At 40.1% G+C, this 17091-nt stretch overlaps 1 protein-coding gene across 1 annotated transcript; it reads right to left on the bottom strand.

The window, feature by feature from the left end:
- Positions 1-5803: 5803 nt before the first annotated feature.
- SDHAF4 (succinate dehydrogenase complex assembly factor 4) lies at positions 5804-16081 on the bottom strand. The gene is made up of 3 exons (XM_081094487.1): positions 15985-16081; positions 7168-7323; positions 5804-7013 (listed from the first exon to the last, which is right to left on the bottom strand). The coding sequence occupies exons 1-3, from the start codon at positions 16037-16039 to the stop codon at positions 6904-6906; spliced, it is 321 nt and encodes a 106-aa protein (XP_080950613.1). The 5' UTR covers positions 16040-16081; the 3' UTR covers positions 5804-6903.
- Between the last annotated feature and the right edge of the window lie 1010 nt (positions 16082-17091).

Here is a 17091-nt window from a genome sequence, read left to right as displayed (position 1 = left end):
ACAGGACAAAATTGTCAATGGAAGATATAGAGTTCAGAACTACACTTTTAAGGTCTCTCAAGAACTGTTTAGAAGCCGCCGATAAACTTAATGAGATCTACAAGAAAACTAACGAGACCCTCGATCTTATATTGGGGAACCACCTAGAAATTAAGCATACACGGACTGAAATAACGAATATTATACAGACTCCCGACAGCAGACCAGAGGAGCGCAAGAATCAAGTCAATGATTTGAAATGCGAGGAAGCAAAAAACACCCAACCAGAAAAGCAAAATGAAAAAAGAATCCAAAAATGCGAGGATAGTGTAAGGAGCCTCTGGGACAGCTTCAAGCATACCAACATCAGAATTATAGGGGTGCCAGAAGATGAGAGAGAGCAAGATATTGAAAACCTATTTGAAGAAATAATGACAGAAAACTTCCCTCACCTGGTGAAAGAAATGGACTTACAGGTCCAAGAAGTGCGGAGAACCCCAAACAAAAGGAATCCAAAGAGGACCACACCAAGACACATCATAATTAAAATGCCAAGAGCAAAAGATAAAGAGAGAATCTTAAAAACAGCAAGAGAAAGAAACTCAGTTACCTACAAGGGAATACCCATACGACTGTCAGCTAGCTGATTTCTCAACAGAAACTTTGCAGGCCAGAAGAAAGTGGCAAGAAATATTCAAAGTGATGAATACCAAGAACCTACAACCAAGAATACTTTATCCAGCAAAGCTATCATTCAGAATTGAAGGTCAGATAAAGAGCTTCACAGATAAGGAAAAGCTAAAGGAGTTCATCACCACCAAACCAGCATTATATGAAATGCTGAAAGGTATCCTTTAAGAAGAGGAAGAGGAAAAAAAAGGTAAAGATACAAATTATGAACAACAAATATGCATCTATCAACAAGTGAATCTAAGAATCAAGTGAATAAATAATCTGATGAACAGAATGAACTGTTGATTATAACAGAATCAGGGACATAGAAAGGGAATGGACTGACTATTCTTGGGGGGGGGAAAGGGGTGTGGGAGTTGCGGTAAGAGACTGGACAAAAATCGTGCACCTATGGATGAGGACAGTGGGTGGGGAGTGAGGGCGGAGGGTGGGGCGGGAACTGGGAGGAGGGGAGTTATAGGGGGGGAAAAAAAGAGGAACAAATGTAATAATCTGAACAATAAAGATTTAATTAAAAGAAAAAAACAAACAAAAAAACAAAAAACGAGGTTTCTAGTATCAAAACCCCAGAAAGTGATAGCCTCATCAAACCTGGGAAGTCTCCTTTGGTTTGTTTGGGATGCATCAGAGTCGCTTGCAATCCATTTGGTCTTCTGTCATTTGTCTGCTGGCACTGTTCTCATGAGCAGATTAAACCCACCAGACTTTATGCCAAAATGGCAAGGGCTCTGTTTCATTTATCGCAAAATACACAGAGCCTAGCAGATTATCTAGCACATGACGGACAAATAATTGACACTGGTTAAATGAAAGAGTCAACTGAATGAATGAATGAATGAACTCATCAGGCACTCTTCACTTTCCTTTCCTTCCTAATTCATCAATCAGTGGCTAATAGTTGCCTGCCATTTTTTTTTTTTTAAATCCTCACCTGAGGATATTTTCCCATTGATTTTTAGAGCGTAGAAGAGGGAAAGACAGAGACAAATACTGATGTGAAAGAAACACATTGATTGGGCCCTGTCGGGGAGAAGTCTGCAACCAAGGTACATGCCCTTGCTGGAATCGAACCCGGGACTCTTCAGTTCACAGGCTGACATTCAATCCACTGAACCAAACCAGCTAGAGCAGTGATGGCGAACTTGCGACACACATGTCAGAGGTGACATGAGAACTCATTTTTTTGGTTGATTTTTCTTTGTTAAATGGCATTTAAATATATAAAATAAATATAAAAAATATAAGCCTTTGTTTTACTATGGTTGCAAATATCAAAAAATTTCTATATGTGACATGGCACCAGAGTTAAGTTAGGGTTTTTCAAAATGCGGACACGCCGAGCTCAGAAGGTTCGCCGTCACTGAGCTAGAGCTTGACTGCCGTTTTCATCCTGCACTTACACAAAGCACTGTCCTGTCCTGAAATTATCACTAAAATTGCTGATATATCATCCATAATTACTAACAGAAAGTTTGCTCATTATAAGCTATTCTTTTCATCCAACAAACATTTATTTACTAGCAGAACGTGGCTTGAGGCTTCTTCTTAACTAGATTAATAATAGGTAATATTATAGTTTGATTCATGGTAAGTTGCAGCAACTGACATCAAAATAAGAAGAAATGCTGGACATAATTCAATTCCACTAAAACACCTAATATGTACAAGGCTCCATGGCATGAGCCTTGTACAGAAAAGCTCAGCCTATAATTTCCCAGAAATCCCCCAAGCAATGTAAATTAAAGTGTTTAAACTATAATTACACTAGAAAAAGCCACAAGCTTTGTGTGACATTTTCTGAAAATCTGTAAATTGTTCTGTTAAACTTATCCATATTAATTTGGATTTTCTGAGAAACAGATGGGATTCAACATGAAAGGTATTTTTACTTGGGAGACTTTTATGAATTATAAAGGGGAGGAATAGGCAGAGTCTAAACAGGGGTGGGCAAACTTTTTGACTCGAAGGCCACAATGGGTTCTTAAACTGGACCGGAGGGCCGGAACAAAAGGATGGATGGAGTGTTTGTGTGAACTAATATAAATTCAAAGTAAACATCATTACATAAAAGGGTACGGTCTTTTTTTTTTTTTTTAAGTTTTATTCATTTCAAACGGGCCGGATCCGGCCCGCGGGCCGTAGTTTGCCCACGGCTGGACCTGTGAAGGGAAGGGGAAGGGCAGGATTGTGTAGGAAGAGTCTCAGACAGCAGCACATTCCTAAGAAAGTTCTGGGAAGGCTGGTGGGGAGGCCTTGAACCAACGTCACCCATCAAGGGAGTTGGCCACCATCTTCATTCACTGTAGCCCCACCATACTCATTCACTCTAGGAACAGCATGAAGGAAGCATGGCCTCTGCAGAAACACAGTAGTGGATCCAACGGGGCAGCAGCTGGGGTTCTCAATCAACCCTACTTCCCACAGGGGGAGATGTGAGTGATGCACTGCCATGCCACATCACCTTTTATAAGTCTTCAGGTTTTTCAGTTAAGGTGTGATGGACATAAAAACCACAAATATTTTCATGCCACCAAATTTTACCTATATATTTGATGCTATTGCTAACATAAGAAATATTCAAACCTGTAAAGACTTTTTGTGAGTTTATTTGAGCCAAACTGTCGACAATTGTAAGGAAGCAGACTCTCAATGAATTAAGATAATGCTCTGGAGAATGGCAGTTTTACGCCTATTTTTATACATTACCATCAAAGGAGGAGATTAAGTGAGTTACATGAAATCCACTGGTGATAGATTAGGGAGGTGGGAGAAAGCAAAGCAAGGAACCTCTGGGATTGGATAAAAAGTAAAATGATACACGCTTCTTTTACATAGGTGGGTACAGGATAGTTAACAGTAACAATTAACACAATAACAATGAGGGAATTGTGGTCTGCACCCTGGCATATAGGTTGTGCCCTGTGGGGTCTGGTAAAAGGGAAGTTAAAAGTTACCCTGACATTCTAAAGGTATGTTATCATAGATGCAAAAAGACAATAAGCTCAATTAAGATCCAAGTTGATCTTTGTCAGAGAATATACCAGCCTAGGACATGACTAATAGACTGCTTTTTTTAATTAAAAAGTTTTAATTTCAGGCCATCCTTTGTGGTTACTTTAGGTCTCGAGTTTGCAAGGCCAACATGCAGGCCTTACCTGAGCTCGTCAGGTTGGCAAGTGGTCCTTTTTCATCCACAATGTGATGAATCATGTTACTGTTAACAGAAATGAAGGATTCCATTATGTTAATACTAGAGGCCCAGTACACGAATTTGTGCATGGGTGGGGTCCAGCCTGCCTGCCCAGGTGGGGCCAATCAGGCCAGGCTGGCTGGGGGGAGGGGCCGTGAATGGTTGGCCAGCTGGCCCCGCCCCCTGGTTGAATTCCAGGTTGAGGGGGTAATTTGCATATTAGCCTTATATTATATAGGACTAGAGGCCCGGTGCACTGATTCGTGCACTGGTGGGGTTCCTCGGCCTGGCCTGTGGGGATTGGGCCGAAATTGGCTCTCCGACATCCCCCAAGGGATCCTGGATTGTGAGAGGGTGGCTCTCAGGTGATATACCCCAGAATCGGGCTCCCTCCTCTCTGGTTCTGGGCGCACCACTGGAGAACCACAGCTGCCAAGTCACCACAACTCCGCAGCTCCTGCGTTTTGGTTTGTGGGCGTCATAGCTACCAGTTGAAGTGTCCGACCCCCAGTGCTCATTGTTATAGTTACCAGTCGGATGGTCGCTTAGGCTTTTATATATATAGATACTTAAGTTGTTACACATTTTATATTAGTTTTAAAGTATGCAAGCTGCCTTTTCTCTGTCACATATCATGATGATTAGTATGCAATCCAAGCAAAACTAGACAACAGAAAATAATCTAACACAGTACTTCTGAAATGTTAACTGCTAGGGCTGATCAAATAATTGAATCAGATATCCCCTCCCCTGGGAACTGACCTTCAGACCACTTCACAATTCGCTTAGACCACATTCCACTTGCTAAGACCATCATCCTTCCCCTCTGGACATTCCCAGGACCTTTATCCACCCAGAGTATTCTCTGCCCAGAAAAAGCCCACCTGGAGTCCTTTAAAATCTGACTCCCCATCCATGGGTGCTGGCACCATTTTGGGACTCAGCCCATCTGGTATTAACTTAGTAAAAACCTTCACTAATTTGGGCTAATTGGAGGTTGACTAAATTACAGCACAGTTTTATAGGAATGTGGTTATTACTTAGCATACACAGTAACTGCAATTAGAGAACAAATGTTGACTAAGAGAGAGAATGGTATGAAGACTGAATGACTAGTCCCAATTACCACACTAGTTAGTTTGTTTCTGGGGAGAATACACTTTTTAAAAAAAAATATATTTTATTGATTTTTTACAGAGAGGAAGGGAGAGGGATAGAGAGCCAGAAACATCGATGAAAGAGAAACATCGATCAGCTGCCTCCTGCACACTCCCTACTGGGGATGTGCCCACAACCAAGGTACATGCCCTTGACAGGAACAGAACCTGGGACCCTTCAGTCCGCAGGCCAAAGCTCTATCTACTGAGCCAAACCAGCCAGGGTGAGGATACACTTTTAAAAAGTTTATTCTCTTTAAAAAGGTCTCCCTACAATCTTCTCATTGCACTTGATTCATAACACACAAATAATCAGTCCACTGCATTTTGTCTTCTATAGGCTTTGCAAGCCCTTTCTTCCTAATTTAAGTGTAGCCTGAGGGTTGAAAGCCCAATCCCTGTGGCTGAGTGAGGCCATAGAACAGCAAAGGAGGCCTTAAGGGAGGCCCAGTAGTTCCCATCCTTCCTTCAAATCTGTAAACTGGACTTGACTTCTCCTGACCCTGTTAGTTATCCAAAGGCCACAGGGGTAGGACCTATTGAGTCATCAGAACTGACTAAGCTGGTCTATTCTATTGCACGGCCTTTCTCATATTTGCCCTCTGTACTTGAATTTTATGTTTCACAAATGAATGTATATTTCATCAGTTCACCTATGCAAATAATCACTAATTTTCCAACCGGTGACTTTTTAATACTATTTATACTCATATAAAACAATTTCAATTCAAGTACAGTCAAACCTCACTTTTCGAATGTCTCCTATATTGAACAATTCCGTTCTCTTTTTAAAAAAATATATTTTATTGATTTTTTTTTTTTTTACAGAGAGGAATGGAGAGAGGAATAGAGAGTTTGAGACATCAATGAGAGAGAAACATCGATAAGCTGCCTCCTGCACACCCCCCACTGGGGGTATGCCCGCAAAGAAGGTACATGCCCTTGACCAGAATCGAACCCGGGACCCTTCAGTCCACATGCCGACGCTTTTTCCACTGAGCCAAACCAGCCAGGGCAACAATTCTGTTCTCAACCAAGTTGTTCACAGAAAAAATGTCTCGATTATCTGACAACCCTTTCAAACTGATACCTCAGCATGATAAAGTGTCTCTCAGGCAACAAAGGAGAGAATGCTGGGGAAATAAAAGATTAGCACAATTTTAAAACATAAAGAGGCCATCAAGAGTGTTAATGTTGCCAAGGGTGTGAAAGAAACAATGATCAGAGACCACTGAAGAGGTAGAAACACTGCTGTTGATTTAGATAAAGGAAAAGCAGGCAGCCAGTGACAGCCATTTTGGAGACAGTGATATAGGAACAAGCAAAGAGGCTGCATGCTGACCTGGAACTAATTTTATCTCCAACTTACATATACAGACACTAAAATAGAGAAGTTAAATAACTTACCCAAGGTCACATAGCTAGTAAGTAGTAGAACCAGGATTTGTACCCAAGTAATTTGGCTCCAAGTTAAAAACTTTCTGTTATTACTGTGGCTTTCTCAAATATAATGCACTACTTAACTCACATTTAAAAAGTCAATATCATCTAGCACAAGGCAATACAATCGTTTTTTAAAAGTTGCTTTATTTACATTTGCATTTTATAAGCAGCTGATTAAACTAAGACATGATGAAAGAGGTACAATTCTAATCATCACTTATATACCCCAATACATTTAAGTTAAAATTAATGTGTTAATGCAGAAATATTTCCCCATCCTCACTTATAGCAGCATATTTTCTTCCAAGGCCATCATATATACTTTTACATACATTATAGAAATTAGAAGATTAAAGGATATGCACAAAGAAAATAATCAGAAATAAGTTAATTCAGATGTATGTATTCAGAAAAAGATAATGAGATTAAAGAATATGTGGCTTAAAAATCAATACAGCGTCCTTTTCGTTCCCAATCTCCATATCGGGTAGGTTCCGGGCCCTTGGGTCCACCTCTTTCTTTGGTAACAGGATTAACATCATCTGGAAATTCTGAAGAAGATGTGAACAAAGCAGTCAATAGAGATAGGAAAAGCATGATGGTCAATTTTGAAGACAAGGTTGCACAGTTATGCAGTTAGGAGGCTAGACACCATGACTAAGCTACCATGCAGTCTTGAAATGTGAGCAGCTTTACTGTACTTACTGGTCAGTGGTTCTTTCTCTAAATGGGTATCATCTTCTGGTGCATCAAAACGACCTTGTGGTAACTTTGACTTCTTAAGGGGTTGTTTGATAGGCTCAGACTTTTCTCCTTGAGAAGAACTTGTATTCCTCAAAGAATGACACAGAAGGGGGGATCCTAGCAGAGTGATGATAGTGGAAAAATAAAAGCTGTTCATTTATTCTGTTTTAAAAATTTAGTAATTTTACTTTATTTTTAGTTTATACATTCACATTTGTCAAAGTTCATAAAGTACAAAAGGACATGAAGTATGGTACCTATTTGCTTTGTTTAACAATGAACAGGTTATTTTGATTTTCTGAATTGTATAAATCATCCATTTCGATTGAATGCCTTATTGATTGAATGACTATCCCATTAATTGTGATCTTACTGGTTATCGAAGCACATTCTTCTGTACCTGGGAAACAGGACAGCACAATTACCCTAAATTGTTTTAGTGGCCCCAGGTGGTGCGTTCCAGCTGACTCAGTGGTCCCGAGACCAGAACAGCATAATTACTCTAAATTGTCCTGACAACTCAGTGGTCAGGAGACCTGAGGGCTCTAGATAACGTGTTTTTATTAACTCAGTGATCCGGAGACCCAAAACTGTAATTTAGATAACATGTCTAAGTTTAACCCAGGTTACCCAAGGGCTCTAGATAATGTATTTCTGTCAATTCAGTGGCCCCGAGAACCGAAACTGTAATTAACATGCTTAATTCTGCTTCTGTAATCTGCTTTTTTGCGAGCCAGGTGCCTCATTCCAAACCCTGAGATGTAATCAATACCTGTGTGATTTTTTTGCCTATATAATCCTGGAACTGTGACTAAATGGTTACTATGAGATTTGGGAATGACCCCTCATAGTCCCAGATTGCAATAAACGTGACTCTTTAATTCGACTGCTTGAGGCGTCCTTCTGTGATTCGCGGGGTACATTACAACAGACACACAGTGAAAATTCTTCCCTCGGTCCATATCTTCCAGACAGCCATTTCCTTTCCTTGGAGCCAACCAATGTTATCAGTGTGAAAAGAAGAGCTTTGAAATAAGCTGGTTAACCATTTTCAAAATAGTAGAATCAGTTTTAAACACTGATTCCTGTCTGAAGCAATGCCAAGAATCAGATCATTCTGAATAACTAATTAGTGTGAATTTCTCAATTATAATACTTAATATTGAAATCTCTAGAAGTCACAAGAGACTGTATTTTTGTAGTCTTATAGGTACACTAGAGGCCTGATGCACGAAGATTCATGCAAGAATGGGCCTTCCTTCCCCTGGCTGCCAGCACCACCTTTGCTCCAGCTGGAGCCACTTTTCTGCCTTCGTTCTGGCCCGGAGCCTTCCCACGATGCCCAGAGGCCCGGAGCGGCATGGAACTTTGTTGGGTTGATTTGCATACTCACTCCTGATTGGCTGGTGGGCGTCATGAAGGTATGGTCAATTTGCATCTTTCTCTTTTATGAGTGTAGATTCTAATCATGGGCCTCTATTCCTAAAATTTTTTAAATGTATCAGGCAGATGCATTTATTAACTTTTTAAAAAAAATATATTTTTATTGATTTCAGAGAGGGAGGGAGAGAGGGAGAGATATATAGAAACATCAATGATGACAGAGAATCACTGATTGGCTGCCTCCTGCATGCCCCACACTGGGGATCGAGCCCGCAACCCAGGCATGTGTCCTTGACCAGAATCAAACCTGGGACCCTTCAGTCCACAGGCTGACACTCTATCCACTGAGCCAAACCAGCTAGGGCTGCATTCATTAACTTATTAGTATTTTAATAAAGATATGGCAATGATCTGCAGAATTAATATAGTTTCCTTCCATCTACATGGTCACTAATATAAAATACTTCATATTTATGATACTAATTGGCTGAGAAAAATTCTGTGAACCAAAAAAATTTCTGTACATATTAAAGTAAATAAATACACTTATCTATTTAAAATTTTTACTTATTTATTGATTTAGAGTACAGACTATTTTGTGTCCAAACTCCAATATCTAAGGTATATTTTATTTTTCTTTTCTCCTCATAAGAAACTTAGTTAAACATATACTAAAAGACTAAAGAGAAAAAACCTGTAATAGTATCTTATAAGACAGCATTTATTTTTATTTAGAAATTAAATGGAAAACATACAAATCTGAATTTCTGATTATATTAATATGTTTCATATAATAATCTCATCTTGGTTTATAATGGCTGACTATCTAGAAAACACATTGAAAATGCACAACTGAAGGACTTTCTCAGTCCAAATAACAGGATATAAAAATCAATTAGTCATGTTATCTGAAATATAGGTTTCTTTATAATTTGACCTTATATCCAATTTAGCAAGTTTATGCAGTCTCTATAATAGAAACTTCTGTCCATCACCTGATGGCCAGATATCTATTCATCAATAAATCTCTCACTAATCAGTAAAGCAAGAAAGACAGTTCAGTAATAATACAGATATACAGAAAGGAGAATTCAACAATTACATATTAAGATTCTAAATGTGGACAGATTTTACATTTACTTTGGCTAATAAGTAGTCTCTGCATTTTGTTGCTAATTAAGTATATTTTATTGTACAATAAAAAACTCACTTTGAAGCCTAAAAATTATCTAGTACTTAATACATACAAGTAGCCACTCGAAACTGTGTGCTCCGGCTCAACTCATCACAATACAATCAGCACTTCTTGCCCTCTAGCTGGTTTTGCTCAGTGGATAGAGCATCAGCCTGTGGACTGAAGGGTCCCAGGTTCGATTCCGGTCAAGGGCACACGCCCAGGTTTTGGGCTCCATCCCCAGCAGGGGGCGTGCTGGAGGCAGCCAGCCAATTATTCTCTCTCGTCATTGATGTTTCTATCTCTCTCTGCCTCTCCCTCTCCCTTCCTCTCTGAAATCAATAAAAATATATTTTAAAATCAGCACTTCTTGTTTTAGGTTTGGTTGTTGTTGCAAATTTTTAAAAAGTCTCTTAAATGAAAGCCTGAAATGATAAAACATAATTTTGGTATGTTCTAAATCTGTAGAATTTCTACATTTATGCAAAATCATAAAAATGTCACAGAATACATCCCTGGCTACCAATTATAATATAGATAAAAATCTGAGGCTAAAAATTTTACCTCTTAAGTGATGCAAATATACTAACTATAATAAAAGTAAAAGCTGTGTTAGATGCCTCTGTGCCAGGCATTGTCCTAGCAGCTGAAAAGATACCTTATTTAAGCCTCAATAATCTGATGAGACAGGTATAACTGTCTTGATTTTACAGTAATTTTGTTCAATATAAACGAAATCATTTTCTAAAAAAGTGACATTAGGTAGATGTGGTAGAGACTGCTAAATATCCAAAATAGCCACGTTTCCCTTCTCCCGTTTAGTTCTAGGACTCCCACTCACTTCCCTTGCTAATGACCAGCCCAGGCATTTAGAGATCACATTTCCCAGGGACCCCTCTGGGCAAGCAGCCATGTGTCCAAATGTGACCACAGGGCTGAGACTGAAAGTGAAGTGTGCACATTTTAGGTGGCTTCAATTTTGCAACAAGCTGATTGCCCTGGATTTCTTTCCCCATTCCCTCCGTGACCCAGCTTCAACCACATAAGAGAGAACAAATCCCAGGCCAGGGCGACACTTAAAAATATTTAACTAATTCTAGACACTGCTTACCAGAACATGTGTCCAATCGATCAGAAGACACACAACTTGTAAATAACTAGCAAAACTCTACTGTTGCATATTGGCTGACTGTTGGTACTGCCTTACAAACGGGGGAGCAACAAGATGAAAAGAACCTGGATCCCTTAGTAAAGCAAGAAATATTTACTGTCAAAGCAGAGTGGCCCTGCCTGTTCTCACTGTTACTACAGCAGCTTGGTCCTCTCCTTAATACAAAGGAGAAGTAAAAGACTTGCAAACTAGACATATCCTCTAGTGAGGATGAAGAAAAACAACTTTTTAGAACTTCTGTTTTCAGGAATTTGATAAATTAAGATGCTAAAGCCATATAGCTATAAAACACCTGAAAAAGTAAAATATATACAAAAAACTTCCAAATCAGAGAAAGAGCCTTTAAGAAAGTAAATAATAAAAAAATAAAAAAACAGTCCAATGAGGTAAACACACTTAAACTATTACATAGTCTATGTCTTTTTCTCCACTAGAGCTTGGGAAATAGAGGCCAGCCCTCAGGGAAGCTCACGCTCTGAGAAAAGAAAAGGAGCCAGAAGATTTATGGGTAAAAACACATAAACATCCTGGGGGATCTGGTTAAAATGCAGATTCTGAGTAGGTCTGGGTGGAACCTGAGATCTGCACTTTAACAAGCTCCCACGTGTTGCTCATGCTGCTGGTCAAAGGCCAAGGGACTAGAAGAAAACCTCCAGTTAATGAAGAAAATGGTTAAGGAAGGAAACATGTCCATATCAGTATCGGTGCTGAATGGAGATGCAGAAAAAGAAGCCCCTCTTGATATTTTGAAGCCACTGAATGACCACATCTTTGTTTATTCCTGATTATAAACTATCTGCATGGCACAACCCCTCCCCCCCACCCCCTCCCCCTGCCAAGAGGAGCATCTTACTGTAAAGAGGACCCAAGTTGAAGTGCTCTCAGACATATGGCAAAGCAGAAGCAAATTCTCTGAGGAGAAATACTTTTTCAATCCATTTCTCATGAAAGTCTCACAGAATCCCAAAAATTCTGGAGCCGGAGAACTCAATAAATGAAATGAGGAATGTATGAGAGAGCACTGGAAATAGAGCAGTTCAGATAGAAGAGAGAATTAACAACCTTAAAGAGAGAAACCTAGCAATGACCCAGGAAGATGAAGAGAGAGAACTAAGAGGTTTTTTGTTTTGTTTTTTGAATGAAAGCACTCCATCTCACTACATCAGAGGAAGCAACGTAAGGGTAATAGGTATATCAGAAGGAGAAGAAAAGAAGAAGGGAACAGAGAGCCTACTAAAAGAAATAGTTGATGAGAATTTCCCAAGCCCATGGAAAGAACTGGACTTCAAATAGAGGAACCTAATGGAACACCTAATTATAGCAATGCAAAAAGATGTTTTCCAAGACACATTTTATTCAAACTGTCAAAAATTAATGACAAAGAAAGAATTCTCAAAGCAGCCAGCAAAAACAAGACTGTACCGTTCAACGAAAACCCTGTTAAACTATCATCAGATTGCTCAATAGAAACATTACAAGATAGGAGAGAGTGGAAGGAAATCTTCAAAATATTTTTTAAAATATACTTTTATTCCTGGTCAGGGCACATGCCTGGGTTGCGGGCTTGATCTCCAATATGAGGGGTGTAGGAGGCAGCCGTTCAATGATTCTCTCTCATCATTGATGTTTCTATCTCTCTCTCCCTCTCTCTTCTCTCTGAAATCAATACAAATATATATATTTTAAAAAGCTGTGGTACATTTACATTATGGAATACTATGCAGCAGTCTTTAAAAAGGAAGATCTCTTACCCTTTAAGACAGCATGGAGGACCTGGAGGGTATTATGTTAAGCAAAATAAGCCAGTCAGAAAAAGACAAGAATCACCTGATCTCACTCATATGTGGAATCTAAAGAACAAAATATGGGGGAGGGGGAGGTTAGGGGTTAATGGGGGGGATGAGGACACATTTGTAATACCTTAACTAATAATAATAATAAAAAGAAAACATTTCCTAAAAAAAAAAGAACAAAATAAACTGAAGAACAAAATAGATTCAGAGACATAGAAGCATGGAACAGACTGTGGAATCTCAGAAGTAAGACAGGGTGCGCGGGTAGATGGGAAGAGATTAACCAAATAACTTACAGGCACATATGCATAACCCATGGACAAAGACAATAGTGTGGTGAATTCAGGCCTGGAGTGGGAGATGGGTCCGGGCTAGAAGCGGCAAATGGAGCAAAAAAAAGGGGACATTCATAATACTTTCAACAATAAATATTTTTTAAAATAATAAAAACCATAAAATATTGAGCAGTATTAATCAAATCCCAACAGGAATTTTATTTATTTATTTTTAAAAAGAAGTTTATATGAAAAGCAGATACCCAAGAATAGACACTTCTGAAAATCAAGACGGGAGGACTTACCCTACTAGATATCAAGATTAATTACAAAGGTACGGTTATTAAAGGCAGGTGGCATCAGTACATGAATAGTCAGAGTAATGAAACTGAAAAGAGAGCCAAAGAAATAAACCCATGAATACACACACACACATACATACATACATACATACATACATACATACATACATACTAGAGGCCCAATGCACAAAATTTGTGCAAGAGAAGGCCTTCCTTCCACCGGCTGCCGGCACCAGCTTCCCTCTGGCACCCAGGACCCAGGCTTCCCTCTGGCCCCAGCTTCTTCCAGAATGACATCTGGTTAATTAGCATATTATGCTTTTATTATTATAGAGGATTATATACATAATACACATATATTATGTATATGAAGTACATATATAATATATATAATGTAAATTTGATGTATTTATTTATTTAAATTAGGAACTTATTTTTTTAATATATTTTTATTGATTTCAGAGAGGAAGGGAGAGGGAGAGAAACATCAACAATGAGAGAGAATCACTGATCCGCTGCCTCCTGCGCACCCCCCAGCCTGCAACCTGGGTATGTGCCCTTGACCAGAATTGAGCCCAGGACCCTGCAGTCTACAGGCCGATGCTCTATCCACTGAGCAAAACTAGCTAGGGCTATATGTAAACTTGATTTATGATAACTGGCAATATAGAGTGCGAGAAAGGGTCCTGGGACAACTGGTTACTGCTATGAAAAAAATGAGATTGGTTTCCTGCCTTACACCATACACAAAAATCAATTCCTGGTTAAAAAAAAAAAAAGTTTAAATATAAAAAACAAAACTATAGACCTTTCAGAAGAAATTATAAAAAAATACTTTATGACTTTAGGGTAGAAAAGGCTTTATTAGACAAGATCACAAAGCACTGACAATAAACAAAAGGATTACAAGATGAAAACAAAATTATGAATCAATCACTTTTGAAGCTGAGTGATTGCACATACAGATTCATTACTGTATTCTGTCTACTGTCTTACATGACTTAAAAAAAGAGACACCATACGAGTGACAAAAAGAGCCCACAAACTGAGCTACTTGCCACTTACATAACTAAAAAAGGTTTAGTATTCAAATATATGTGAAAAATATAAATAAGACAAATAATCTATGAAGAAAATAAAGATATTTCAGAACAAAGAGAACAAAATTTTAAAAGATTTTTAATTCCTCTAACAATAGGAAAGCAAAATTGCAGTAAGATACTATTTCAGCATCCTAGAATCACACAAAAATGAAAATTTCTGATGATATCAAGTGTTGGCAAGTATGTGGAGCAACAGGAACTCATATACTGCTGGTAGAAGTGTAAGCTGCCAGTAAGAATGGACAATGAATGCCTTTATAACTGGCATCGGACTGTAAAACTGAAGAGCCCTATACAATACGTTCCAGGAATTCCATTCCTTGCATGAGGGCACCCATAACACATAAGAATGTGTAGCAACCAAACCTGGTGTTTCTAGAATTATCCAAATGCTCATTGAGGAGAATGGAAGAACATATGAGATATTTTCACAGTTGAGCAACCTCTAACATCACTATGGATGAATCTCAAAATACACAGTTGAAAAAAGCAGCAAAATAAAATAAAAATGGTGTGAAGCCATTTCTATAAAGATAAAAAACATGCAAAGTTACACATCTTCACCCGGAAGCAGCACACAGGAAGTTGCTTGGCAATAGAAATATTCTACTTCTTAAACTGGACAATGGGTTTGTAAATGTTGGCTTTGCTTCATAACTTACACGTGTTGTATAATCTTTTGGTATCAAATGCTTCATAAGTTTTTAACACTAGTGAAAAAAGGTTGTTGTATGGACACAACAAAATGTTAGTGTTATTACCTTGGAGTTTGGATAACGTGGGACTTTAACTTTTTATATTATTCATTCTGGACCATTTAAAATTTTTACTCTTTAACAAATAATATGCTTGGGGAGAAATGATTACAGAAAGGAAAACCAACTCCATAGGAACCTGGGACCCACGAGTATGAGGGGCAGTAATCCTGTTTTCAATGTACACAACACAATTTCCCCCAGATGTCCTAAGGTAAAACCATGCTTAGCACACTCTGTGGGTTAAGTCTGTAATGAGAACATTTCCAACCCAAAGGGATTAAGAAGTATTGGTTTTTACTGAAAGTATACATACTTTCTCTGTATTAACAATTCCTAGCTTCATCTAATTTTTGTTATGCTTATTTGCCTTTGGCCCACTTCTGCACTTTTCCAATGTTTTTCATAGTGTAAACTGCACAAATTCTTTGTGATGTAAATAAATACACGAATGACTCCCATTCCCAAAGGGCTCACTTTTCCATTTGTGCCACAAGCATCAGAGTCGAGTGCGCTGCGCAAGTTCCCCAACACCCCACCAGGAACGTGTGCTGCCGGCCCTTCCCGGTCAGAGCAGCGGCCGAAGGAAGCAGGTGGCCGGTGGGAAGGGCCTGGGGCTCTTCCAGCTCCAGTCCCACCCTGAGGTCCCCGCACGGCACCTGCCTAGGCCAAGGCGCTCGTGGCCGAGCGGAGTGACCGAGGAGCTCGGCGACCTCCTGCACCCGCAAACCCCTCGACACACGCGGCTTCCCCTGCGGGAGGCCTTCCTTGCGGCGCCGGCGCCCCTGCCCGCGACCCTGGCTCCTGGGCCGGGTGCCTTACTTGCCGTTCTCCACGCTGTAGCCGGAGCGCGACCTACAAACCCCGCGACCGCCATGGCGCAGACTCCCGGCGGGCCGCAATGTCGTTTCTGGGCCTCCGGTGGGAGGCGGGACTGCGTGTGCCGGGTGGGCGGGGCCTCCGTGGGTGGGCGGGGCTCCTCGTGGGGCGGGGCTTCCGTCCTCCCCGCGTTGGGCATCAGAGCTCTTGGCTCAGGCTTTTTGTAGACAAAGGAGCGCAGGAAGCACGAATGACCAAAATTACTCTGAAGCCCGTGTGAATTCAACCCCCAAATCCTGGCTGAAGTGGGATGAGGGAATCATTTCGTTTAATATCTAAATCTGAGGGACAAGGTCTCTTGGAAGATCTTTTATAGTATACGAAGACTGAGCATCTTTTACTCTCTACTCCCTCAGTTCTCTCTCTCTCTCTCTCTCTCTCTCTCTCTCTCTCTTTCTCATCTATTGTTTAGTGAACTCCTAATTCGTCACTCATTGACCAGATGACCTGAAAGATGAGTTTTGAGTGACGTGCAGAGCAAGAAAAAGCTTTCCATCTGTCCAGGCTGCTGTGAAAGGAGTCCTGCCAATTGGCCCCTTACATTCCAATAGTTCCAATTTGTTGGGAGCATTTGTGGCAGATCAGGAGGCTTCATGTAACCCGTGGAAGTCTTTTTAAATTTTTACTTATTTTATTTTAGAGAGAAAGGGAGAGAGAGAGAAACATAGATGGCAGAGAGAAACATCATCCATGGGCTGCCTCCTGCATGCTCCCTATTGGGGGTGGAGCCCGCAACATGGAGAGGGGGTGGGTGGGGGGGAGATGTGTCCAGACCAGGAATGGAACCAGCGACCTCTTGGTGCATGGGTCGGCGCTCAACCACTGAGCCACACTGGCCAAGCTGGAAGTCTTTACAGAATTACAGTGGAAGTCTCCAGAATTTGACCACGTGACATCAGGTGGCTATGCAATCTGAGTTTCTCATCATGAACTGGGCGTTATCTGGTCCTTTTAGATAAGTTTTTTTACGGAGAGGAAGTGGTGTATACAGAACAGGGCCAGAGCCCCCCCTCCCCAAACAAACAAACCACAGCCAATTTTCATTAGCAT

Source organism: Myotis nattereri (genome assembly GCF_964212035.1).
Source record: "Myotis nattereri genome assembly, chromosome: 6".
In the NCBI taxonomy this organism is placed as follows: domain Eukaryota; kingdom Metazoa; phylum Chordata; class Mammalia; order Chiroptera; family Vespertilionidae; genus Myotis; species Myotis nattereri.
Note: the sequence above shows the minus strand (reverse complement) of the source record. Positions and strands in the feature narration are given on the sequence as shown.